At 37.5% G+C, this 26,853-nt stretch overlaps 3 protein-coding genes across 3 annotated transcripts in view; 1 reads left to right on the forward strand and 2 right to left on the reverse strand.

The window, feature by feature from the left end:
* Positions 1–23,112, forward strand: part of LOC134815155 (ELMO domain-containing protein 2-like) — a 36,443-nt gene extending 13,331 nt beyond the window's left edge. Inside the window, exons 2-7 of the mRNA XM_063823659.1 lie at positions 11,727–11,816; positions 17,861–17,997; positions 18,872–19,035; positions 21,127–21,278; positions 21,452–21,620; positions 22,324–23,112. Coding sequence (XP_063679729.1) covers positions 11,732–11,816; positions 17,861–17,997; positions 18,872–19,035; positions 21,127–21,278; positions 21,452–21,620; positions 22,324–22,543 — 927 coding nt within the window. The 5' untranslated portion in view covers positions 11,727–11,731 and the 3' untranslated portion in view covers positions 22,544–23,112. The remainder of the gene's footprint in view (positions 1–11,726; positions 11,817–17,860; positions 17,998–18,871; positions 19,036–21,126; positions 21,279–21,451; positions 21,621–22,323) is intronic.
* LOC134815268 (dynamin-A-like) lies at positions 4,748–6,798 on the reverse strand. The gene has a single exon (XM_063823781.1). It carries the CDS (start codon positions 6,796–6,798, stop codon positions 4,993–4,995), a length of 1,806 nt encoding a protein of 601 aa, XP_063679851.1. The 3' UTR covers positions 4,748–4,992.
* On the reverse strand, positions 11,923–15,914 carry LOC134815642 (ectonucleotide pyrophosphatase/phosphodiesterase family member 3-like). The gene is made up of 11 exons (XM_063824195.1): positions 15,770–15,914; positions 15,418–15,565; positions 15,131–15,250; positions 14,695–14,867; positions 14,451–14,584; positions 14,072–14,182; positions 13,733–13,862; positions 13,435–13,545; positions 13,154–13,293; positions 12,784–12,894; positions 11,923–12,409 (listed from the first exon to the last, which is right to left on the reverse strand). Exons 1-11 carry the CDS (start codon positions 15,829–15,831, stop codon positions 12,339–12,341), a joined length of 1,311 nt encoding a protein of 436 aa, XP_063680265.1. The 5' UTR covers positions 15,832–15,914; the 3' UTR covers positions 11,923–12,338.
* Positions 23,113–26,853: the final 3,741 nt, after the last annotated feature.

Here is a 26,853-nt window from a genome sequence, read left to right on the forward strand (position 1 = left end):
TTGGCTTGGTCAGATAACCATGTTTCAGTTACAATAGCAACGTCTACATCATGATCTTGAAGTAAGCACATAATGTCGTCACACTTATTATTAAGACTTCTAGCATTCCAGATCATATATCGAAGTTGATGCAATTTCTTTGGTTTGGAGGAAACTAGTTTTTTGAATAATAAGATAGGGAGGCTTTAAGTTTCTCTTGCTGAACCCGGTAAGAAGGACACTCAGTAGAAAATGCAGCATGTTTACATAAATCATCAGGTGAGCCAGACTTTTTGCAGTTGATACAACAGTATGTCTATCAACAGCTACTTAAAACAACCTAGATTGTACAACTCACTTTGAAGATTAAACTGTTAAGTGATGAGTGATTGGGCTCATTAAACATTTTAGTAGCGGAGACATGCGGATCAGCTTCTTGAGGTTCTAATGGTTCATTCAGACAAGAAGTTTTACTTTTTCAAATTTAGTTGTTCAAGCTGCCTGAGTTCAGAAAGTTTGCCAAAGGGGCCCAGGTATTCTTGTCACCTTTACCCTGAGACGAGAGAATGACTTTTTTTACCTTTGATTTAAATACACCATGAGTGATTTCAAGGTCGTTCAGTGCCAACATCTGACGGAATGAATTCCAAAGGCAACTAGATTTGTAAACGAAACTGTTTGAGGGCATGGTTGTTATAAGAAGAGTTTCTTTGCCGGGTCTTTTAGACAAACAGAAAAGTTCAAATAGTGCAATTGGTGTTCGATACTTAAAGACTTTAAAAAGTTCATTGCAGCAGTGATACGCGTATAAATTATGCAATGTCATGAGTGATTGACGGGCAAAAATTGGCTTGGTGTGCTCTCTCTCAAAGAATTTGCTAGTAAGTTTCTGTTCACTGATAGGTCTAGTCCTAGCACATGTCATAAATTTATCAAGGTATGCTTTTTTTGTCACCAAACATGATACGAACACACTTTTTCTGGGCTACAAATAGTGGTTGAAGTTTATTATTACTTGCACCTCCCCAAACGGTAATGCCATAAGATAGGTGACTTTCAAACAGTGTGTGGTACAGGTCCTTATGGATAGATGATGGAATTTTATCCTTAATCATGTATAGCCTCCCAGAACAGGATGAGAGTTTTCTAACTAGTTTGTCTCTATAGGGATTGAAAGTTAGGCCTTCGTCGACAATTACTCCCAGGAATTTCGTTTCCTGCACCTTTGAGAGAGATAGGCCATTGAGGTAAAGTCTATTTTCAATTAATAAAGATTGATCATCAAGTTTTCTTTTAGCTGTATTGAATTCTATATAGCAACTTTTCTTGGCATTAACATGTAATTTATTAGCCAATGTGTACTCGTGGACTGATCGTAGGACCCTATTAGCATTATTGTAGGCCCCCAGTGGAATAAATTTTAAATATGACTAGGAATCCATTTTGGGAAGAAAAAAAGGCTATATATTTTTCGGCCGCTTTGCGGCCGACTTGTCACTGGTCAGCTCTTCTCCCAGGTCAAGATTAGTTTGAAATGCTTAGCGTATCCATTAGAATAATTACCGGATGAATATGCAATTGCAAATTTTGAAATTAAATAAAAAATTTCTGAGAATTCTTTAATTTATTTGAAACGCAAGGAAATATTTTTTAAAAGAAGTATAGACCCTAGCCCACAGACGTCTCCGTATTATTCTTCATACTAACTCGGTAGATCGAGTTCTATGATCTGTCTCTCATCAGCCTGATGAACGATTCGCTACTCTGAAAGTGGCTTCGACCTTGTGTCGATATTTATGGCCTGACTTTGGATCTGAAGCTTGCTCCTGCCAGGTTAGATACAATATTGGACAATAAACAATGATAAACTTCGGACTTAAAGCGGGATAGGGATGTATAATGGAGGGGGTTGTCTGCACTGTACTCTAGATGATCTAGGATGTGAAGCTTGCTTAAGCCTAGAACACACGAGTTCCCCTGATATAGTAGCAATGGCTAGATTCACTTCCTTCCCACTTGCACTGTTGTTGACTTGTAGCTACAATATTAAATTGATTCGTGGAAATCGGTCTCGGATGTGAAGCTTCCTTAAGCGCCAAACCCTGAGAATACTGTATTACTCGAACTTCGAGAATTTTCTAAATGAATCTAGACTAAGGAGCCAACTTGAATCCATAAAATTTTGAATGCTACATTTTAAAATACCGCTCTATATTTACACCGTTCACCAGTTAATATGGCTGGGAGGATTGGGAGGATTCATATTAAATTGTCGATTGTTTAAGATTAACTTGATATTTTAGCGTATCAGAGCTGAAATTTTGCATGACTATTTCAAATGACTATTTTACATGACTATTTTTTCATATTCCGGGATGTTGAGGAAGGAGGAATGGATAGCTCGCGTTTTCTGCGCGTTTTTTGGTGTCTGAATGCGCAAAAAATAGTCAAGCAATCTTATAGGTAAGAAATAGTCATGGAATCTAGGAATGCGCTCGATTCGAACTTCGAGTCGATAAAATGATGTAACATCGCGTTAGCCCTGAGAGCGACCAATTTTGATTTAATTTTAAATTAATGTGAATATTTTTTCCACAAGAATCTTTTTTACCGGTTATCAACAAATTTTGACTAGGTGTTAAATTCCTGGAAGCCTGACTATAAGGCCTCTGCTCTAGTTTTGGCAACTACAAATATGTTTGTATCATCAGCAAATAAGACATAGCTAGTGTTATCGAGTTGAGAGTTTGTTAAGTCATTTATGTATATTAAAAACAGGAGAGGCCCAAGGCAGCTCCCCTGTGGAACGCCATAGAGAACAGGAAGTCTGTTTGATACTTCGCCCAGGACGGACACACACTGCTCTCTGTCCGACAAGTAACTTTCCAGTAACTTAAGTGGCACTCCTCTAATCCCATATATTTCAAGTTTCATCTGCTTTTTGGTGGTGTTCCAGCAATATATATATTTAACCGAAAATATGTTCATTGGAAATATGTATAAGAAAAATTGATTGACGATCTCAACCCATCGAGATCGTTGCTTTGCGAAGCAAAGCAACGATGGACGGTCGGTTCGATGCAAAGCAAGAATGCTAGATCGCGCGGCGCGTCGAAGCGGCGAAGTCCTCCAAAAGAAAAATTGATTTTTAATTTTTTTGCTGCTCATGCTGGTTGCAACTTATTATATGACATGCGCGGCACTACGCCGAAAGACTCGTAGTTCTGCGCTTAAACTAGTTTGAATATCGTTAAGGAGAACGAAATTTTGTTAGATAATTTAGCATGCTGACCTTGTTATGCGAGAAATTGCAATCATACCCATTCCGGTTCCAGACATTGGTCAGTACTTAAACCAAATTCGCAGTTGGCAAAAGGAGCCAGTTGTAAGAGCTTTACTAGCACCCAATTTACCACCTCTGGGGCACACACACACACAAGCCTAAAACCAGCCGAACACTTAAATTTATTATCACATCGAGTGAGTGGATTGATTCCCAGGACATTTTTCAGCATGCAGCACTAATATGAAGTTTTATATCGAATTTAAATTTGACAGATGCAATATGGAACGTTATTCGTTCTTTAAAAAAACTTGTATTCCTTATACATGGAGGGGGGGGTAGTAGAGGCTCTTACGGGCATTGTCTGCTCGATACGCTAGGGACCCCAGATACACCTTACTAGACGTATTTTTGACCGTAGAATCGATTAAAAGTAGTTTCAAAATGATTGGACTGAGTTAGCATCGTTAAAATTGCCAAAAATAGGCCAAAAAAGCATGTTTTTTTGATAATTTGAACAAGTTAATTTTGTTGGCATTTCGGCAAAATTTGCATGAAGGTAGCTAAAAAACAGCCGCACAAGATGGATAAAAAATTTTAAAAATCCCTCTATTTTAGTGCAGGCAAAACCCCAAAAAAGTGGTAAAAATTTTGACTTTTTTGCTTGAAGTTTGAATAATTTTTTGCAGTTGTATTAAATCAACCCAAAAATAGTCACATCGTGTTTGCCTAAATTTTTCCTTTCCGAGAAGTACCCACTTCATATACTTTATCGAAGTTTGAATATTGTCACTCCGCAAGCGTTTTTGCCAAATTTTCGACGCGCACTACGCACAAAAGCATTTAGTTGTTATCAATTGGCACCCGCGCGTTCATCATAAATTTCAAACAGCTATAACTCAGCGCGATTATGTCCGTTCTGGCTCATATTTTCACACCAAATAGAAAATAATGTCATCTTATTGCTGACAAAATATGAATATAATTACTCTATTTGCCTTAGAGTAATAGACTGTCAAAGTTTAAAACGCGCATTGGTATAGCACGTAACTAATAAGGCCAAATTTATACTTCTTAACATATTATCGATCCTTAGACATCATACTATTGTGTCCAATTAGCGGTTAGGTCTCTAAACTCGTAGCAGAAAACACATCTTTTTGCCCGTAAGAGCCTCTACTAGGGGGGCAAAGTCAGTACCCATACGTTGGGTTGAAAAACAATTCATTTACCATCCGAATATAATTTGTAACGGATGTCTATTTAATTGGGTATAAAAGGTCAAACTGCACATTGTAGTGGGCATAAATTATACTGTTTTGCATCGTTTAAAGGAATGAATTTTTCATCTTAGAATTTCTTTTTAAACATCTAATACAATGTGTATTGTGTAACCAGAATTTGTATATTTTTAATTTTTTTATCTATAGTTTTATACTGTATGCACAGATTTTAAGAAGAACAAATTAGTACAAATTTACAGAAAATAATTACTCTTACACAAATTCTAATTTGAAGTAAAAAATTGTCTTTTCTCAACAATAATTCTAGAATGAATTTAAGTTTTGTCCAAAATGTTTCGTCTGCTGTTTACTTTTTAGAACGGGGTCCATATATAGCATTGGCATGGCAGGGGTAGTCTTTAAAGATGGCCACATATGTTACAGTGATATGTCTCATACACAGTTAATTTATCATTTCTCCAAGATTAAATGCAAATGTCGTCTTATTTAATCAAGGAGGCATGTCACTGCATCAGCCTGCTCTAAAGCCTGTAGCATCTTAGCAGCTTTTTCTCTCTTTTCTTCGATAAAGACATCCTCTTTCATTAAGTCTCCTACTTTCTGTTGGTTGGCCAATCTTTTAATCAGTTCTTTGTGGAGGTCCTCTTTGAAACCATAAACCATAAAGCTCATAACCGTCTTTGGGACAACGTCCATCAGCTGATTTTTGATGATGTTTGAATAAAGTTCCAACAGTGCTCTTATCCTTTTCACATTTTGTTTTTCAAATGGGAGATTTTCGCCGTCTGCATCTAAACTCTCAACCTCAATCCTTTGTCTATCTTTTGCAAAGAGCTTGTGGTTTGTGTTGATGTAGCATATCTCACACTTCAAGTAGTTATCAAGGAATTGTTCCACTGCCTGAGTCTTTGACATAATTAGAGAAAGGCAAATGTGATGAGCCTCCCTTTTTAAGTTGGGAAAGCGCTTGAAAACCTGTTTGCTGAGCTGCATTGTGATTTCTGTAATAGTCTCACAGCATTTCTTGATGGATTTCTTGACAGGTTTCACATAAATTTGAACCTGATTTGATGCCAGATTCTCAAAAGCAATATTTGGGGTGAATAGCGCGGGTTTTGCTCCTGATGAACTCATGATTTCTTGCTCAATTTGCTGCTCGATATCCTCAGGGAGAATGAGGTGTTCTAAATCGGTCCCAATCGTTCTTTCAAACTGTTGAAACAAATGTCTTCCACCAGAAATTTCTTTACCATTAGGCAATTTGATAGATTCTTTTCCATCTATGTTGCTGTCAAAGGTTTGACAAAACTTATATAATAGTTGGATTAACATCTCAAAGGGATCATCAACCTTTGTTCCCAGGGAGTCTAAAATGTTCTGTTGGAGAACCTTCTGCTCTGTTATTCGGATTATTAGTTCAGGAAGACATTCTTTGACATTTTCTAGCAGTATTTTGCACAGCCTTTTAGTAAGGTATGGTGTGCCCATTTCTCCTGAAATGTATTGGTAGTGGGACTTAAAGAAGAGCTCCTCCTCTTCTAGGCATTTATCTATTGGTTGTTCCTGATCTATTTTTGCCTGACTCCGGTTTATGACTCCTATTATCCCAAGCTTTACAGGAATAGACTTTCCCTCCAGCACCAGCCTATTTTCTGTTGTCCTTTCCATTAAATCAGCCTTTGTGATGACTGCTACTGTTCTTCGACTTTCTGGATCAACTTGTCTTGCTATCTTAAGTGCTTCAGAATTGGCAAGATCGACATTACCAGGTGAAACTGCTAAGATAATGCTGTTAGGATTTTGCACAAAACTTTTTACCAGGTTGATTGTTTGTTCTTCAATATTTTCAGGCTGACCATCAACTGGAACTTTGACTACCCCTGGAAGGTCAACGAGAGTCAGGGTTGGCAAATCCGATGAGTAGATCTTCAGTGTTATGGGGTCAGGCAGGATATTTTTGCTGTTGCCACAAAGCCTATCAGTCTCAGCAACTATTTCATCTCTTACTTCATCAAAGTCGGTATACTTTTTATCAGGATTGTGCAGGAAGCATGCCCAGGATTGGTTAGAAATATTTTCCTGTGTGATCTGTATGATAAGAGGTCTTCTTGTCACAATGCCACCTCCTCTTGGCAGAAAGTTCTTTCTAACGATACCCTCAAGGACAGAGCTCTTTCCAGCACTTTGGGAGCCAACCACCACTATTTGGGGTAGCTTTATTGAATCAGGAGAAGATCCAACAGTGCTAAAAACGTCCTGTAGCTCATTTATTACCTTGAGGAAGTTGTCCATTCTGAAGGATTACAAATTTATTATTCTGGGACTACTGAAAATAATCATGCGATTTGCATTCACCTTCAGATTTTAGTTGACATACGTATAAAGTAAACTTATAATCAGTATTTTGGCTAAATTAGTAATCGATTAAAAAATTAGGAAAAATGTTTCAATCAAGTTGTTATTTAAATTGATTTCGATTGTCCGAGAAATTGTGATTCTTAGTAAGTAACTGTCGATGTTCTCAGTCATACTGCTTAGAATGTTGGCAAAATATATTAATCAAAATTAAACTATCTCCATGTTATTAAACTTTTAACCATACCAATTAAATTATCAACCATACCAAAATAAATTAAACATAGCCATGAACTGTCGTACGATTAAAGAAGCAAAAATAAGAGACAAACCAAATGACAACTTTATTTAAGGTAAACAAGAACAGTGAAACGTTAGTGAGATTTTAGCGGATAGAATGACGGGTTTACTTAGCATACTAAGTTAGGGAATAATAATAATGCCTCAATGTTAAGTTATGTCGAGTGATGAGTGATAAGTCAAAAGCTGCTGCTTTTGGGCGATGATTTAAGCATATTGTTATTCTTAATAAACAGATGTCAATGTTTTCACTCCTACTACATATAATTTAGACTAATTATAACGATCAACCCAAGAAGAAACTATTAAGCAGGATGAACTTAAATACACAGAGCCATGAACGGTCATATAATAAAATAAGAAACATGTCAAATGAAAAGCTAGAAAGGAACAGCTGGACGTCAGCGAGATTCTAGCGGATAACTGGTTTACGTTTATGCTATGTTGTGTGATGAGTGATAAGTCAAAAGCTGCAGCTTTCGGGGAATGACTTAAGCAAGGTAAATCTTTATCTTTTTTATCGCACAGCTGCAGCATGAGTCATACCTGCTCAATATATGAAATAACGGATTCGATATCATTATGTGCAACGTAAACCATCTATTGAATTAATAAATCAGAAACTCGATATGCCTTTCAAGTCACCACTACCAGTTACTTATTTTAACGGGTACTCCGCACGACTTCTTATCTTATCTACGCAAAAAAAGGGGGCAAGTCAGATGACTTGCAAAGTAGGAAGTTTGACATACTGCACATTTCTTGGGTTCAAGTTGTCACTGCGTATTACCATAATGTTGTATGAAAATGTATTACATATTGTGGGATATTGTACACAATATTGTAGTGTCTGTGGAATCCTTATTACCAAAATAATTTATGCACGGAGCTTGTTGAGGTCACAACATATTTGTGAATGTATCTTACTAATTATATCTCACCCAGGATAGGTATGAGTGGAATCCTCTCCGCTATAAACCGGACGGTGGGTCCGGTGATGCTGATGATCTACTCTCCTAACATGGTCATGTTCATGTGGTATGCAGCCGCGCACTGTGATGGAAGTTTCACTGAACTGGCCCGGAGGATCCTTGAGAAGGGAGTGGTGACTGGGGTTGCAGATATCTGGAGTAACGTAACTCTAGGTACACCTGTCGTTCTATACGCTATATTTGGGTACATGCTCTTTGCTCTCTTTCTCCAAGCAACATTGCCTGGCCCCCGATCAGAAGGCCCTGTCACTCCCAAGGGTAATGTTCCAGTGTATAAGGACAATGGCTTTCTGTGCTTTCTCGTGACCATAATCTCGTTTATCGGTCTGACTGTCTACTTGAAGGGGATTGGTTTGACCCCCACAATTGTGTATGATAGATTTGATGAGGTCCTGGTCACCCTGACCCTCTTTAGTTTGGTCTTCTGCGCTGTCCTCCAGTTTAAGGGATACTTCTTCCCCTCTTCCAGTGACCATGGCAGTTCGGGTAACCTACTCTTTGATTTTTACTGGGGCACGGAACTTTATCCACGAGTGTTTGGACTTGATGTGAAGGTCTTTACTAACTGTAGATTTGGCATGACGATCTGGCCGTTACTGTGTCTTATCTTTGCACTGAAAAGCTATGAGTTACATGGTTTTGTGGACAGTATGTGGGTGTCGTGTGTCCTGCAGATGGTGTATTTCACTAAGTTCTTCTGGTGGGAGGCTGGTTACATGAGGACCATTGACATCATGGTAGATAGAGCCGGGTACTACATCTGCTGGGGCTGCTTGGTCTACATCACTGGCTTCTACACATCAGTCAGCCTTTACCTTGTCAACAAGCCAGTTCATCTAGGGGGTACCCTTTCTGCAATTATCCTGTTCCTGGGTGTGGTGTCAATAGCTATCAACTTCCTGGCTGACAAACAAAAGCAAGATATCAGAGATTCTGATGGGAAGTCCCTGATCTGGGGCAAGCCAGCCAAGGTTATCCGAGCGAAGTATGTGCTGGAATCTGGGGAGAAGCGGGAGAGTATCCTGCTGGCATCTGGATGGTGGGGTGTTGCCCGACACTTCCACTACGTTCCCGAACTGCTTCTGGCCTTCTTCTGGACTGTTCCAGCTGGATTTGAGAACATCATGCCATACTCCTACGTTATCTTCCTGTTCATTCTCCTGACTCATCGTACGTTCCGTGATGACGAGAAGTGCGGTGCCAAGTACACCTCCTTCTGGGACACCTACTGTAAACAAGTGCCCTATAAGATGATACCTGGTGTCTTTTAAGTAAAGTTTTATATTGAATTATTTTATATGGGACTTTCTGGGAACAAATAGTGACCCTTATATTTTTTGTACATCGGTTTGGGCTACTCAATTTTTACTTTTTAGTACAGTTCTATGTTTATATGGCTGTGGAGATTTCCGAATGCTATCGTTTTGAGAATGTTACTACATTTTGTACTTTTTATTACTTTTATATCAAATTAATATAGTTGTAAATTAGTAGTAGTAGTTATAGTACTATTAGTGCGTGGTGAAATTACATCAAATATAATGAATGTGATTTTATCTTCTAGCCTCTAGGGTTTACTAGTAGCAACTCCTTTTATCGGGTCTTGATCACAAATTCATGTGTATGCAGTTAAGTATGTTGTTTCAGAATTTCTTGTTATGATTAATGATTAATGCTTTGATTTAGTTGATTTGAAAAAAGCTGTTTTATTTTTCTAAAAAACGGTTTTTTGCAGGTTATCGCCCCATAAATAATATTAATAAAACTGAAGCATTTGAATGTACTGCTTCAGTCTGTTATCTTCAGACTTACAAGGCCATTGTCGATTGGAACTTTGCATCATACAATTAATTTTTTCGACAAAGTAGACAAATTCTGCTCATCATAAGTATAACATGACGGATAAAGAGTAAATAGTAAAACCAAGTTTTTATTCTACTTGATGGCACATAATGTAGGGGATCACGGCTGTCACGTGCACGGGACGATTACATTTATTTCCGACACCTCTTACCCAGCTATGTGGTAATAGTGCTATTACACACAGAATCACCATTTGGTTGCGGCTGTTGCGGAATCGCATAATTTACTGCACAGTTTCCACATTTGTCTGTCATTATGTTTAAGCCGCACATTTGTTTGACAACAGCCAATAACTTGAAACTACTTATAATAGTTATAACCACTAATTTATTTATAACTTATAACTAATTATTTATTCATAACTTAATAACTACCAATTTATCTATTTAACTACTAATTTATTTATAACTTTACTAGAAAACCCGTGGTCACAGGGAGGACGCTAATAGTATTTGTTGTTAGTAAGTTTAAATCTCGTCAAAAATTATCCTACACTACCGAAGATACAGCCAATTAAAATATTTTTCGTACTAAACACAGTGTAATATCAACAAAACGGATCAAAATTACGTTAAAACAATCATTGCACGTACACGTGCGTGTAATAACCCTCGTTACCATGCTTACTTTGCAACTACCTATTTCTCATCTTATTTGCACGTGGGCGGTCGTACAGCATACAGAAATAATTCTTTGAATTATAGTAGAGACTAGAAAACCCGTGGTCATCAGTAATCGACCGGGATTCCCGGCGCCGTGAAATCTCGGCACCGGGGGAGCTATTTCTTCCCGGCCCCGGCCGATTTTCAATTTTTTTGCCGGGAATTTGGCCGGGAATTTTTGATCGAAATCGGCCTAAAACTTTCATATAAATCTTAAAATGGATTTTCAAAAAATGGATTTTCAACATTATATTGTCATGTAAAAATAAGTTCAGATCCTAAGTCCTGAAAAGTTGTAACTTGGCCGTGAATTTAATGGCCCCGGCCCCGGCCAAATTCCAGAACGGCCAATTCCCGGCCCCGGCAAAATTTGGACATTCCCGGCCCCGGCCAAATCCTACCCCCGGTCGTTTACTGATATCCATCCCAACCGAAGATACAGCCGATTTAAATATAAAACACTTTAGACACAACGTAATTACCACAAAACCGACGTTAAAACAATCTTTGTACGTGCATGTGTGCATTAAAACACCGTTGCTATGGAACGTTTTGGTTGTTACCTAAATTCCTATTTTTCGTTTGATTTGCACGTGGGCGGTCGTACAGTACATATAGAAATAATTCTTTGAATTATAGTAGAGACTAGAAAACCCGTGGTCACAGGGAGGAAACTAATAGTATTTTTTGTTAATCATAATGAGTTTAAATCGCGTCAAAATATCCTACACAACCGAAGATACAGCCGATTAAAATGTAGCTCGTACTGAACACAACGTAATTACCACAAAACCGATAAAAATGACGTTAAAACAATCATTGCACGTGCACGTGCGTGTAACGAAACCGTTACCATGGTTACTTTTCAACCTTTTGCTTTTTGCCGAATTTGCACGTGGGCGGTCGTACATACAACATCAGAAATAATTCTTTGAATTATAGTAGAGATAACTACTTATTTATTTATAACTACTTATAACTAATTATCTATTCATAACTTTATAACTACCAATTTATCTATAACTTTATATAACTAATAATTCTCCAGCAGGCATGTTTGGATGGCTGATAAGACTGATTGTGTCCTTGCTGGACATGTTGAGAGAAACATTGGCTCCTGTTTCAGGGGAGTCAGCAGGTATGTTGGAATTTTAATCTCATTTCTTATTTTCTGGGATCATCTCCCGCTCAATTTGAATTTTATTGGTATACATTTTGAAATGATAACAATAATAATCTTTTTTCCACTTTTTATGATTGCTCTCAGGAAAAAACTGTCATAAGTTACATAAAAAAATCAAATTTTCAAAATAAATTAATGATTTCACTTGGTCTATGATTGATTCAAAGAATAGATAGACAAAGTTAATTAAGTTTTGTAAGAATCAAGCATCGAAAATACAATTTTTAATAAATAAAAAAGAAAACAGTCAAAAGAACATACAAGGTCACGGCAAGGAGATAATTTCAACTTATACGTCACGTTGGAAGCACTTCGGACCTTGTTACCTTGAATTATTATGCATGCACATATTATTCACTACTGTAAATAAATACTATATTATATGTTGTTTGTTTATCTCTCATCTCAAATGATAAAATATTTGCTGTCTACTCTGTCAGTTCGTAGTTACAAGCGCACAGTTCACAGAGATGTTTGTTAGCTTTCATTTCTCTCACCGTCACATATAGATTGTGAGTCGTCCTTCCGTAAATCATCTTGTTGCCCTTCTAAGGGATTGAACTAGTTACGATTGCAATGATCTTTTTCAAGATCTCAGATCAAAAAAGAGTGTTCCAAGATGTTAAACTATCTTCTTAGTCCCGGTATAAGGATCTTAGAGAACTGGAGGTTCCATTTCTTGTGTTAGCAGCTTCACTGATCCATTTTTTTACTCAAAATAACAGTAAGTCTTCCATTTTATACCTTCTCTCTTTTCAACTGATTGTCATCTTTATCTACCATAAATAAACTCAAACTAAATCAACAACTACAACTTCATGCAACTACACACACATTACTTAAACTGATAGTTGACTAAGAAATATGTGTAATAAAAGAACAGTAACACAGATAGTCGCAATATTTCCCGAGTTGTGTCTACCTTTACTGCAAGGTTCAGAGAGCTGGGTGTAGGAGAGCTCCCAGTTTGGAGGTTCCACTAACAGGAAGTCAAAGGTTTTCAGGTTGCCTGTATTGTCTGCTGGGTGTATTCCTGACCGGGATTATTGATCGGTGAGAATGAAATAAGAAATAAGATTTTAGTATGTCAGAATACTGAGTACCCTACTAAGCTACTAGTTTTTAGTCTATTGGAGAGGCAATTGTGGGGTTTTTTTCTCGCCAACTAATATTACAAAATATTTGACGCTTTCCAGTTTCCCATCATACATGATATATGGCATATTATGTAAGGAAATTTATTTTAGATGAATCACAAAGAGATGATCAGCTAAAATTAGAAAGCAACTCACGAAGTAGGGAGCAGAAGAGGTTGTAAAGTTCTGTGTTCATAACCACGTGGTCGGTCATGTGACCAGTTTTAGCCTTCTCGTTAAACCCCGGACCGTGTACTCTCACGTGACCTTGCATTTCAGGCAGCTCGTTATCGTACCTGTTTACAGGTCAAACCATTATCGTTCTAGTGTAATTCTAATACTTTAATTAAGCATAATTTTGCGTCTTTAAAATGACAAATTTTGATTCTTGAACTGTTATTTTTCAAACACGTAGATTACATGATATTATACCGCACCCATGTCCACTTTTAAAATGAGATGGGTACTGGTTCTGTACCATGGCCTCATTATCCACCATCAGAACAATCTCCGGCAACCCCTCTTTTTCGAGCCCGCACAAGTTGAACCTGTAGAGGGATTGTTTGTTGGAATTAAATTGGCTTCTATGAAACAAGAAGTGGCATACGAAATGACCGAAATATGATCAGCATAAGACAAGGCTAGCATTTTGCAAGCTCCTCCTAGAAATAATATTGGTTATATCCATGCCATCCTTATGAAAGTATGAGATTGTGTTGATGACATGTAATGTACCTGCTCGGGAGGGAGGCGGTGTCGGTAGCTACAACACCCTCCATTCCGTTATCAACAAGATATTCATTTAGATCCTCAACAACATTCTCAATCTCGTCTCCCTCCCTTATGTACCACATTCCAAACGGACCTGGTAACAGTTTACCAGTCTCACCCCATAAAGCTACACATTTGAAAATTCAACTGAGCTCTTTGTCCGTATTATTATTTTGGGTTTCCGTTTAAATCAAGCATTTTCAATAACTTGAAGCTACGTTTTAAGATTGTCTAAAAGTTCATAATTTTGTAAATTAGGTTCATTTGTATGCTTAAAAGTACAATGTTAGACACGAAGCCTACCTCCAATGAAGAGTTGAGCACGATCCTCCAGCTCCTTACTCAGCGAGAATCTCTCCTCAAAACTAGCCATCCCGTGATCTGATACTACAATTATATTGTAATCTCTGTCTCCTGATGTTGTTATTGTAATTATTTGCGAATAAACCATATTGGATTATATATAATTTAGTTTAGGTAACTCTTAAATTCATCTTATTTGTGATTTGGAACTTTTGCCAGGTTGTTAACAATATCTTGGTATGTATTGGCTATTTTGTCGCACAAATATTTGGCATTTAAGGTGAAGCTGCAGCCTGCAAGGTTTGTGCCAACAAAATACCATACAATTAAGGAATTAACAGATAACAACAGTATCAAGAAGTATTAATGATATTCTAACCCAAAGAAGATAAGAGTTGTGATATCTGTTCCTCCACCATATTGTGAATTCTCTCTACCTCGGCTCTGTCACTCAACCTTGTAACATGTAACGACCTGTCTGGTTCGTTAGAGTACACCATATATAGGTCACACCTAATAAAATTAAACATTTGAATTAAATCTAATTATGTTAATTCACTTTGTAGTTTAAGGAACTTTTTATTGCAAATCTCTGTATTGATCAGATCACGTCATGCTATTACCTTGTTTTTTCATCGTCTATATTTGAAATAAGGTCTTTAGTTTTCTGTTGGAATGTTTTGGTAGGGTTAAACAAAGAGTAAAAGTCCGGTTTTATACCGCTATACGAAGCAGATGCTCCAATCCACATATCCGTATAGACTCGCAGTCCTGACTTCTTAGCCGTTATCCAAATCTGTATTTAAATGCTGTAATCATGTGATGCCCATATATGGTAGTATAAGAAGTTAACAGGTTGATATTGTGCTGTAATCTTATTGATGTGAAGAGGGGTATGATTTATCAATCACCTCATTTAGCGCTACATCCGGAAGAAGTTTAATTTTTAGACTTTTAACTGTTATTAATATTACAGTTTGATTTTTACTGATAAAATTAAATAAATAGTCGATATCAGCGCGGATATTGTACATTTAAAAGAAGCACAATGAAACTCACCGGTTCTCCCCTGAACCAATCAAACTGATCGTGTTGTAAGTTGTTAAAGAGAAATGTTGCGTTTTTGTCTTTGTTAAGGAATTTGTTGTTTATAATGCCGTGTTGTGTCGGATACAATCCCTGATATGAGGGTAAACACACATTAAGTATCAAAATAATTGAAACTATGCAGTTTGTTATGTGTCAAACGTAGTTTGAGCAATTCAATTATCAGTTGATTATTTTATGTATTTGATGTTTTGCCCAAGGGATGATCTCGAAAGTTTTTAAAGGTCATGTAATTATACCGTTGCGATAGAGAGAAAGTTAGGGAAGGTTGCAGAGGGAAAGACTGGCTTGATGGGAAACGCTAAGAAATTTTCATCAGTTTTGTTCTTGAACTTCTCGTATGCCTGGTATGCGTACCCATCAACTCCCAGTATTATTAGAGGTATCCTGGAATTAGTCGTGTTGAGAGCATCTGTTGATCTGTTTGGAGTTAATATTTTACCATAATTTAACAAAGAGTAGCATGCAAAAGAGTATAAGAATGCATGAAGTAGTTGTGAACATGAAATTTTAATATTTTCGGGGAGGCCAGTTTAAAATTAAATTTGCTAGTTAAAATTCATTTCGCATAAAAAAGAGGAGTGCAGGAACCTTTTCGAATAGCTGCGATAAACAGTCGCTAAGATGAAAACTACAGTCATAAACCGAACCATATTTCCGGGTTGAAGTGTCTTCTCCTACTTCATAGAACGAGAGTAAAGGATTGAATACAGAAGTGAAGACGAGAACGATAAAATGTTTTTTATTTTTATTGACAGAGGTATTTAAAAGAATTGATTAATAATTAAGATATCCGGGTTTTGTCTCCTGTAATCCTTCAATCGAATCTAGACCTTGCAATTTATTGTAACCCTACACGATACGTATATATCGCCTGGTCACGGACAGTAGCACGCTAGGATTAAAAATGTAAACCTAGGTACACAAGGTACCGGGGTAGGTACACAAGGTACCGAGGTAGGTACTAGGCTCTAGAAGGCCCTGGCCATTGAAGGATGGCCATTTGAAGTCCAGAGAAGGAGGAGAATGTTAAGAAATAAAAAACGCAGTGAAGTCGAAAAACAAAACAAAAATCGATATCAGCTTCTAGGAAACGGTGCTGTAACGAAAGGAGATACAATTTCACTGAGGTGATAAACACTGTAATAGAATTAGGAATCGTATTATCACAGCTAATAAGCTATCGTTTTCCTCCTTTCCTGGAAGATACGGCTTGTTTTCAGATACAGTTTACTGATAATTATCAGCCACGCACTTGCAGTGAAGTCAGTGGCGTGACACTGCACAGTTACACGGTACTGGTTATTTCACAGGAAACAGGAAATGTAAAACGGGAAATGCAAGCCGTGGAATGAAATGCTAAGGGTTTCTATTATCTTATAGGATTGAACACGTCTACCAATTGTTGAGAAAACGAAAAAATAAAAATAAATTATTTTGAATAAGCAGCAAAGGATTATAAGGAGCATAAACAGGGATAAACAGTTTGGTTTAATTCTCGAGAAATTCGCTATTTTGTATTATCTTATACAAACTATTTTGAAAAATATGCCATTATTTCAGAATATTATCTCCACCGGTACCGGGTACTACATGACAACCTCGTGTCCTAATAAACATGGTAACCGCGTGTCTTAGCAACACGTGATAACTTCGTGTTCTAGTAACCTATATTGTAGTAATTTAGATGCCCCAGACTATTAAAGTAAGCTTGAGTGAGTGTTTAAAGAATGGTTTAAAAAACTAAACTTTTATAACCCGTTCATGTAACCCAGGTTAAAATTGAACAATATGGTCGCTATTTGACAGCGGTTGGTTACGCCACTGCAAAACATAGACTGTATTGGAGCTTCTTATCTAGAATGGAAACAGATTCTTCCTATTATGGAGCTAGAGTGTGGACTAGCTAGACCTGGTTAAATTTCCATCCCATTTCATAATACTCAAATTATTAATATTCAATTGCAGAAATATTTGACGGAGAAAATTGTAAAATGATCGTAACAAATCCAATCCACAGATGAGCTGAATATACATTATACGTGCACCAACAAGCCCGCAAACCTGCGTGGTTATTGTTTTCCCTGAATTATGAATCCATTTGTTGGCCACCTGGTCATAATGCCGGACATGTTTGACAAAGTCGAAGTATCACTCAACAAACCAAACCGGGTTAAGTGAATAAGGAGTAGGATTGTTAAAACTGTGCAGGGATTCTTTACAGAATCACGCCGCAACTTATTCTCTATCTCGTTCCTTAGCAGCAAATTGTAGTGATCAATTGTCTCAATCAGCTCCTGTTAAGATTACATTTACAGAGTTTATTAAGAAAATCATTCCTACACCCCTGATGTGACAAAATACCAAATAAATAACTGATCCTCGTTCATCAGAAAACTAAATCTCATACCTGTAATGTTGCTGGTACTGTTCTTGAAATATTTCACTGAAAAATGTTGAGTTAACCCATTTTGTTTTCACAAGCGTCAAATATTTTGATATAAGTGTTCGGCATTAGTTGACCATGAGAAGCATGTGATTGATTTCATCTGTTTTAATTTGTACACATCTTCTGAGTTAATCTGTATCTGGATTAGCTCATGTGATCTAAGTTGTTCTCAGAATGAAAATTCTGGAAAATTGATTTCTAGGAAATCTATTTTCTAAATTTCGTACCTGCAGGTAAGTTCCTGGATTGGCTAAGTTGGAGGATATCTGGAACACACAAAATACAACGAATTTCATCGTCTTACAAAGGTCTAGATAAAATGCGACGAATTGAAGAATGCCTAGTTAATTCTAATCATCAAGAATTACAGGTAATTTTATTTTCTCCCACTTAAAAAAATCAAATTCAGACATTCAGTCTGCTCATGATGGTGCCAATCCTTGCGTACAGCAGGATGACATAATTATTGGCGCGTAGACAATTTTGCGTGAAATTTTAGCTTACCGAAGCTTTTAAAAACGATCATTATCCTCTATACTACAGTTAAGTCTAAAAACGAAGTCTGAAAGAAGGTATTATTGGACTTGAAGCCTTCGGCTGCTTCCCCTGATTTCTGGGATGCATCCGCTCGACTAAAATGTATTTCATAAGTTAGGGGAGAAAGAGAGATTTTATAAAAGCTATATTTTTCTATATGTTTCGCTATCGCCTGAAGAGCTGTACACTTTAGTCTAAAGAAAAAGTTTTGACAATTTATAATTATGAGGTGGTCACATTTCACAATATACAGATATATATTTAATATGAAATATGAATATTAGCAACTTGATGAGGTGGTCCCTGGCTAAACTACAAAATTCAGGGAAACGTCTTCTGGCCCGGCTAGCAGTATTGCGCGAAAGTAAGATTTGTAGAGAAATCAGCGCATCACGTATGTTTATTTCGCGCGCGCATGCGTCGCGTATATATATACGTACTGGTATATTAAATTACGGGGTTTGCATGCCATCTACTCGGGTATTGAAACCTACACAATCCCCGGAGAATTAAACATTTCATTTCTAATAACAATAAATAAAGTTTTATCACCATTCACTGCTATGAATTGTCGCGAAATGTTGAAGGATTGTCCTTGGAATAAGGATTAAGGGTCGCCTATTAAGACTTTTTTCGAAGTTTCGAAATTGTTGTACACTAAACTTTCACTTGAAACATACTAATCCATGTAATGCAACAACTTTCAGAATTTCAGAAACTATACAAATGTTTCTGAATTATCGGCTGCTATAATTAACGCAAAGGAGATTGTTCCTTCAAAAGACCCGGAGTTTATTGCAAGAATAGACACAACTTTCCATCCGATGTGCGAGATAAACAAACTAACCAAAGAGGCTACGACTTTGAAAAGGTAACAGAACATGTTACAACTTTTATTCATTATATTGACTTAAAATACCGATAACCAAAAACTAGTTAATACCATCGAAGGTCGTTCGGGACCGTTTTTTTGGCCCGTAAAATATTACCCAGCCCCATTCAATTGATGGCTAGTTCATATGCATGTATAATGTATAATGTATAATTTATAATGTATAATGTTGTTATAATGGTTTAAACACAATTTATTATCTTAGCGTTTTGCGGTTTTGGTTTCAGTCATATTTTTAGCATCTTGGTTGATAAGAATACTCTAGGTTTTATTTTGTTGGCGTAAAAGTTAAAACACCGAGAATACACCGATTTACACAGGAATAGGACTAAGCAGAAATTCCGGTCCATCCACTAAAATTCACTTAAATTGTGGACAAGACAGCACCAAAAATCTGACACGACCCCCATTATCCAAACTCTACTGTAGCTGACTTTAACATAGTGTGTATCCCAGTATCCGGCTAGAGAGACCACCATATTCTCACTGCAGATCACCTTGTTGAACAATTTTATGATTTGTGAGTGATCAAAAAAACGTTTCTGTCTCAGATGCTCGTCCTTTGAATCTAGATATTTCTGAACGTTATTCTCTACAAAGGTCTCTCTTCTCCCTCTGGCTGGAGGGCCGCAATATTTAGATTTTTCTGGACAAAAAGTGCTCATTCTGGATAACAAAGTTTCCAAATTATTTTTGCCGAGCATGTAAGTCGCAGCATTCGATACCCGAGCCAGAAATTCATCTTGCGTATTTTCTAGACTGAATTGAATAAACAGCAAGGTATTCTTTAGATTCCATACATTGTTTGTTCCACAAAAGTGTTCATAGATCTGACATCCTGCCTTGCTTTCCAAACATCTCTCAGTTTTTGTATCCATGGCTGATAGCAATTGTGGGGTTGCACTCATAATCGCATTCAACATACCATTTCTGTATTCTTGGTTGTCTGGAAAGTCCCTGATCTGATTACATATCAGAAAGTGTGATATGATCACTGACACCCTGAAGATGTGTCCGTCCGTCCTTCCGTCCGTTTCGGAGAGGGTAAGAGGCCAATTAGGATCACCGGTGCACAGATAAGCTTCCAGAACTTTCGATGTAGTTTCAGGATCAATTGATGCCCTGTGAAAACAATTCAAAATATAAAAATTATTCAAAATAAAAAATCTGACTATCTAAATCAAGATCAAAATCAGAGTCACTAAATTTGAATCTGTAAAATAATTCTAAAAGTGAACTACCTGGAGACTGCAATCATCATCAGAACAACTGTCAACATTGCAGGAGACACCTTCTTCATTTTGTTGTTATAAGCTCGAAACTATTATTAAACTGAATTAAATATTGTGTGACTTGTCTAAACAGTAATCAGGGTGCCTGGTATGGTAGTTTCAATCTTCAAGATGCAAAGTTTGGTGAGCGATAACAAACACACTGCTAATAATTCATGAAATGGTCTTACTCTGAACTGAGACGGCAGCTGGCGAGCGCTGGCAGATCATTTTGTAAGACATACCGCTAATCGAAATTATCAGCTTTACCAATCGTTCTAACTAAGAAGGCAGGTGTGACTCGTGTTAATTAATATTAGTGGAAAGAAAGAGGTGAGAGTGCGAAAATGAGAATTATAGACAGGGTCCAGAGGCATCTGGTGAGGTTGATCAGTTAGTGCGGCTATATTTAAAGATAAGTTGAGCAAATGAGTAGTTGAGCTGTACTAACTTTATTTTACGCACCTGTCCCTTTATAAAACTATCTTATCTTATATTAGTAAATTACTGTGAGAGAGACTGCAGAGAAAAGCTCGCTGAGCATGTGTATTATAATTATGAGGGATACAAATCCTTGCCATAATTAATATGTAATGTATCACGGTTGAGGGTTCAGTGTAATAAGTTATTACTTTTTATCCACATTTTTCTAGCATTATAAATTTTATTTACCTCAGATGTCCTTTCTAAACAAATTATGAAATGTTTAAATGTTCCTATCCTGAACAACCTGATATTTTATTGGTATCTTTCTCTAAAGAAATAAACATGTTTGTCCTTCACAAGTTGCTCTCCACAGGACAGCGTACGATACAGATAATGAAGAGCACGAGATGATGTTGCTCAGCTTATGGAACAGTTTAAAGCCCGACAGAGAGTTGGAAGACAGAATCTCGGACGATTGGGGGGATATAGGGTTCCAGGGAATGGATCCTGCCACTGACTTCAGAGGTCTGTATCTAGAATACTAGCTGCGTTTTAGTTCATACCAAATTTACATGTTTTTAATGTTTTTTCTTTCTTAAAAAGTTAAGATATAGCGAATTGCAAAGGTAACACTAGGCACAGATAACACTTTTTTAAAGACTCTTAGCTGTATTTTACCCTCACGTAATCCATCTCAGGAATGGGGATTCTAGGCCTGCAAAATTTGCACTATCTGGCGAAATACAAGAAAACTGGCGCGCAGCTGCTCTTAGCTTCAAACCACCCTAACTACGGATTCTCTCTCGCTATCACCTCAATAAATCTGACTGCAGTCCTGATGCAGATGCTTGAATCTGGTCTTCTTAGGTGACATGTTTAATGCCTTGTTCTACGCGTTTAATGTTAGACTTTTAAATTGTACGATACTGTTTAGCAGAATTCAAAATTGTCTTGAAATAAAGCTTTACAGCTTTATTTAGCATTTTTGTGAAAGGTTACGAATGGAGGTTTTTGCAGAAAAACGTGGATTTTGGAGATTGCCGTAGGTGGGTCTGAATATGTCGTCAGTCCTTCCTTACTTCCGTTAGTAACCATGTCAACGGAAAAGCCGCGCGCGTGCGAGAGGATTGCTTGCGGAGATGTGATGTATAGATAGCCTGTGATCTATGAATGCGCGGCGCAACAGTGTTTTAATGTATACGATGTAATGTATAATATTAGGTTATAAGCCCAATTTGTACGTGGCACGCGTAGTGTATTGATGTGTACACGAGTATAGTTTACCTTTGCTTACAATTTAAGTTATTTGCTTTACAAGTTAAGTTCTTTGGCAATTGAACTAAATTTCAAGTGTTTCCTGTACTTAATGCATAATTTATCAATATTATTATCATGAAGTGAGCTGATTGGAGCTTATACTTAAATTTATAGTAAATGTGAAATGGAAATCTAGCGTCCGCCAAAACGAAACAACGGGCGCAATTCTTGTTGAATATTTTGATTTACTAATAAACATTTAACAGATCAATTTTTATGGAAAAGTAAATACAATAACAATCCCAATTCTCAGGAATCATTTCTACTACAAGTGTTGTCACGGTGGTTCCAGGTGTCTAACCATAAAGGATCTCCACGAAGCTTATTGCTCCATCCTCTCCGACTTCGTTAAATTTTACCAGGACAGAAAACCTGCTACCATTATGGAGTTCAACAGTCATAAAGCGGCGTATACTGAGCTTCTCAAAGAGAAACTCTTGTCTAACAGTCCAGTTCTTGAGGCTGTCGAATAGAAATTGAATTGTTTAAGTTGCTTTTATTTTAGTCGAGAGGATTGTCATATGATCAATGAGGAAGAACTTTTTCTGCATTTCCTTTTAAGTTTTGTCATGCTAAATTAATGTGAATTGTGTATGTAAGCCTCTGCACACAATACTTTTAATCTAGCATATGATTTAAAACTCCTCAATAAACATAGTGTCAGGGAGCTAGTGCTAGTTAGTTTTTTAGCTTTACATTTACCATTTTGGTGGCATACAATTCAAACGTACGATTATATTGTTCGTCAATTATAGTTCTCCCGTTATTGGTAATATGGTTTACCTAATAATCATGGTAACTAATTCTGTTACTCACTTGCAACTTGTAACTGAGTAAGTCAGAACATTAAGTTGTCTAAACTTTATTGACTAATTTTAGTGCAGCGTGAGGTGTTGGCCTTTCTGATAAGGTTATTTGGTAATAGTTACGAATTTTATGTTGTTAATATTTTTGTTTTGTTTGTAATACTGGATATTACGGTACGTGTAGAATGTAGAATGTAGATGATTAGAAAAGTTTGAAATAAAATTCTAAAAATGTATCAATTCGTTTACTTTTGCTCTGTATAGTTTTTCTGGAGACAAAAATGTCCGGTATATAAAAGGTCAGAAACTTTTAGATACACATGCGCTTTCATGCTCATACAGGGGGGGAGGGGCCAATGGCATAAAATGGAGAATTACTCGAGAGTTTTTCCATTTTCTCCATAGAAAAAGTCTCCATTTTATGCCATTTAAAAATTTAAATTGAAACAATACTGTAAAAATATTTCCGAGATTTATAAGTTTTCTATCCCGATTTCGAAGTCTCCACCTCACCCTCGAGGGTCGGGGACTTAGCCTTTATAATACATATATATGTCTGAGCTTTGGTTGCTCTCATCATCACATCATGATACTAAATACTGAAATAGGCATCGATCACTATCACGGACAGGATCCTCGATGCGGATGATAGTTGCGGATGATAGTTTAATGAGGAAGCATTTCACTATAGCTGTCCTGTTTTCCCGTTTTACTTTTAGTATTATAAGCTCTGGAGTTCTGTTTTCCCTGGAGTTTGTGATAACTGGATCAGGAAAACCACATTATTTGACAAGAAGACAGACTAGCAGAACTATAACATTAAACATTCCAGCAGTTCCCGCCCCCACCAGCGTGGGCACCTCGCTACTCCTACTGATGGTCAGACCCGACATCACAGTTCCAACAACTTGCGAGAAACATAAACTGATATTAAGAACCTTGCTGCTCCTTTCTCCCAGCCCTTTTGTGTCAAGACCCCAATTCTTATACAGCTCAAACTTGCTCATCACAGCCAGGTTTATAACGGGGGCGTCCCCAAGTCCAACTAACACAGATCCTAGCTCATATAAACCTGGGAATGCCAAGAACTCTGTGGTGGATCCAAACGTTATTATAGCCCCGGTGTAAAAAACCACGGTACCTACTAGCATGACTAGCAAAGCGGGAAGATTACGACCTGTGATAAAACTAACAACGAGGCTGGAAAAAAGGGCGAATATAGGAATAAGAGTACTGAAAAGTACTGCTGTCCTCAGAGACTTGCCAGTGTACTCTTTTAGTCTGACTGGAAGAGAGAAAATCAAGAGAATGAACGTTACGTTTGCTATGAAAACTGTTAGGTCTGGGATGAAGAACGCGATATTCTGCAACGGAGTTGCTTCTTTCTTTTTTGTGTCAACAACTGATGATTCATTAACCGAATTCGAGTTCTTATCGGCAGGAAAGTTGGAAGCTGTCACTTGCACTCCATAGTCGTCACTTGCACTTGTTCTCTTCTGCACCTTACTAATAAAGGGCAGGAAGAACAGAGGGACTATATCGAATGCGGGTATGAGGAGTCCTGTTAAGAGCCACTTTCCTTGGATGTAAAGCTCTGTCCCAACCACGAAGGTAATCAATCCAAAGAAGTGCATCGCACTGCTGATCACTACCATCAGGAACTTCTTGTCTGCTAGGTAAAGATCCACTATTTCCCCCTGTAAATGTAATCATGGATTTGAATTTCAACATGACATGCCTTTCAAACACATGACATTCTTTTAAAAAAGTTGTATGTGAAGGCAACATACAAATTTGTGCAAATAGGAGTCGGGGCGAAACATGCAGTGTCAACCATGCCTGTAAAAAGTTCAGATTATGGCAGAATAATCGTCAACCGAAAGCTGCATCAAATATTCATTAGCAGAAGGATAGCAATCGCGTACAGTTCGCCGTAGGCGAGACATATTCGAAAATTTTGGCAATAGATATATTTCAAACAGTGAAACACAGTTTCAAGACTGGTTTAAGTAATTTGATTGTACAACCTCACGGTTCACACATTCCGATGAGTGAACGAGCGGCAATCGTACTGCGGTAATCGTACTGTAGTGCGACACGTACTTTACACTTTAGTGCGACACGTACTCTAGTGCGAAGTCCGACAAAAACACCCTCTATCGCACACCCTCAGTACGTGTCGCACTACGATCCAGGTAGCGTACTCTAGTGCGACAAAATATTCTGTTTTATTTCCAAGTTCAGGTTACATCTTATCCTTCTTATAATGGACCATTAAGTGATTCGTCGGGTCGGTTCACGTCTTGCTCTAAGTCTAACCAGAGCCCTTTCGCTGGCAGTACCAGTAGCGCGCGACCGCCGAAGGCGGCACGGGAAGTATTACTATTATATATGTATATTTTACTTGTGCGAAACAAGCGCGTCACGCAGTACGCGACACGCGTATAGTTATACAATTACAGTCCAGGTAGCGTACTGTAGTGCGACAGTGTCGGCCTTGAAAATTCTCTGTCGCACTACAGTACGTGTCGCACTACGATCCAGGTAGCGTACTTTAGTGCGGCAGTGTCGATCTTGAAGGTGTCGCACTAGGGTACGTGTCGCACTACAGTACGGGAACCCTAATGCCTAACGAGCAGTATTGGCTATAAGTATAAATTGACTATTGTAAGCAGAGGACATACCTTATCGGACCTCATTTGAACGGATATCGACCGCTGCATATTCAACTAACGTTCAACTAAAATTTCGAAATCGTTGAAATTAATTCCTTTATAATTATATCAATATGCAATAGAAGTTCTCAATTTTCCATTTTGACTTCGTAAAGAGCCCTGAAATTAGCCAAGAAGAGATGATATTTTTTGTCTAAACCCAAAATTGGGTTGAGTGAACCAATTGTCATCTTTTTTCAAACAAATAAATATAATATCAATTTTAATAACCGTTCTCAAATGCAAAATGTTATAAAGAATGAAATCGGTCGCTCGCTTTTCTTATTCATCGTCAATGCAATTGATGCATGGATGATTCATTCAGGAGCACCACCCGAAGACAGTACTCGGCACTAACGATGCGATAAACTTGTCAGCTTATTGGACACATGAACTTCCGCTCTTATCTCAGAGTACGCTAGGAAAGCAACTAAATGAGATTTCTACACAGTGTGATTAATGTAACAAACCTAAACTCATTACAATTTGCAGGCCGTGAAAGAATGGGAAAAGCGAGCGATCGATTTCATTCTCGGTATCATTTTGCATTTGAAAACGGTAATTCAAACTGATAGTGATAGGTATATTCATAATAAATAAATAAAAATGGTTACCAAAAAAATAAAATAAAATCTCTCAACGGAATCTGTAAAATAAGGAAAATTGTTCAAGAATTACCTGTACGATAACTGTTAACAAGCCGGCACACAATCCCTGCACTGCTCTAGCTATTCCAATAACAATCAAAGCCAGACTGCCACCTGGGTCAACGTTCATCATCACATCAACTTGAGACATGATTAAATAGCAAGCCATGTTCCCTAAAAGAAGGAAAAAACATCTTTTTGGCAGTGATAGTTTCTTGAAGCGGGGAAGTAGATGAATGATATAAGGGCTGTATCCTTGCGTTATTAGTAGCGTAGATATAGAAAGCGTACCTGTAAATTGTTCGGTTAGAGAAAATACAACTATATCTGACCAATAGTTACTGGGCCGCGCTCAGCCTGTAATTCCGCCGAATCTCTATTCTATCATGTTAATGAACCAATAGTGGATATGGGCATCCTTAATCACCATAATTAAGTCGAAGATTTTAACGAAATTTTTTAGAATCAAAGATGGAAATGAGCAATTTGTGAATTCTATCATTGAAAATGAATGTGCCTATCTCCCGCGAAAGTACTGCTAACACATGGGCTGGTACCACCGCAAAAAACCTCGTACCGCTTTCAAAGTATGCCATCGATAACAAAATGCCGCTGA

The sequence above is a fragment of the Bolinopsis microptera genome, chromosome 5, assembly GCF_026151205.1.
Source record: "Bolinopsis microptera isolate Bmic1 chromosome 5, MBARI_Bmic_1.0, whole genome shotgun sequence".
Classification (NCBI taxonomy): domain Eukaryota; kingdom Metazoa; phylum Ctenophora; class Tentaculata; order Lobata; family Bolinopsidae; genus Bolinopsis; species Bolinopsis microptera.

What these genes read in the sequence shown, in the direction of transcription:
- LOC134815268 (XM_063823781.1), bottom strand. Translation starts at nt 6,798, where the DNA reads ATGGACAACTTCCTCAAGGTAATAAATGAGCTACAGGACGTTTTTAGC.
- LOC134815642 (XM_063824195.1), bottom strand. Translation starts at nt 15,831, where the DNA reads ATGGTTCGGTTTATGACTGTAGTTTTCATCTTAGCGACTGTTTATCGC. An exon ending in TATCGCAGCTATTCGAAAAG is followed by an intron (nt 15,566 to 15,769) that starts GTTCCTGCACTC and finishes GACTAATTCCAG; the next exon opens with GATACCTCTAATAATACTGG. An exon ending in TGCTCAACTCTTCATTGGAG is followed by an intron (nt 13,863 to 14,071) that starts GTAGGCTTCGTG and finishes AACTGTTACCAG; the next exon opens with GTCCGTTTGGAATGTGGTAC.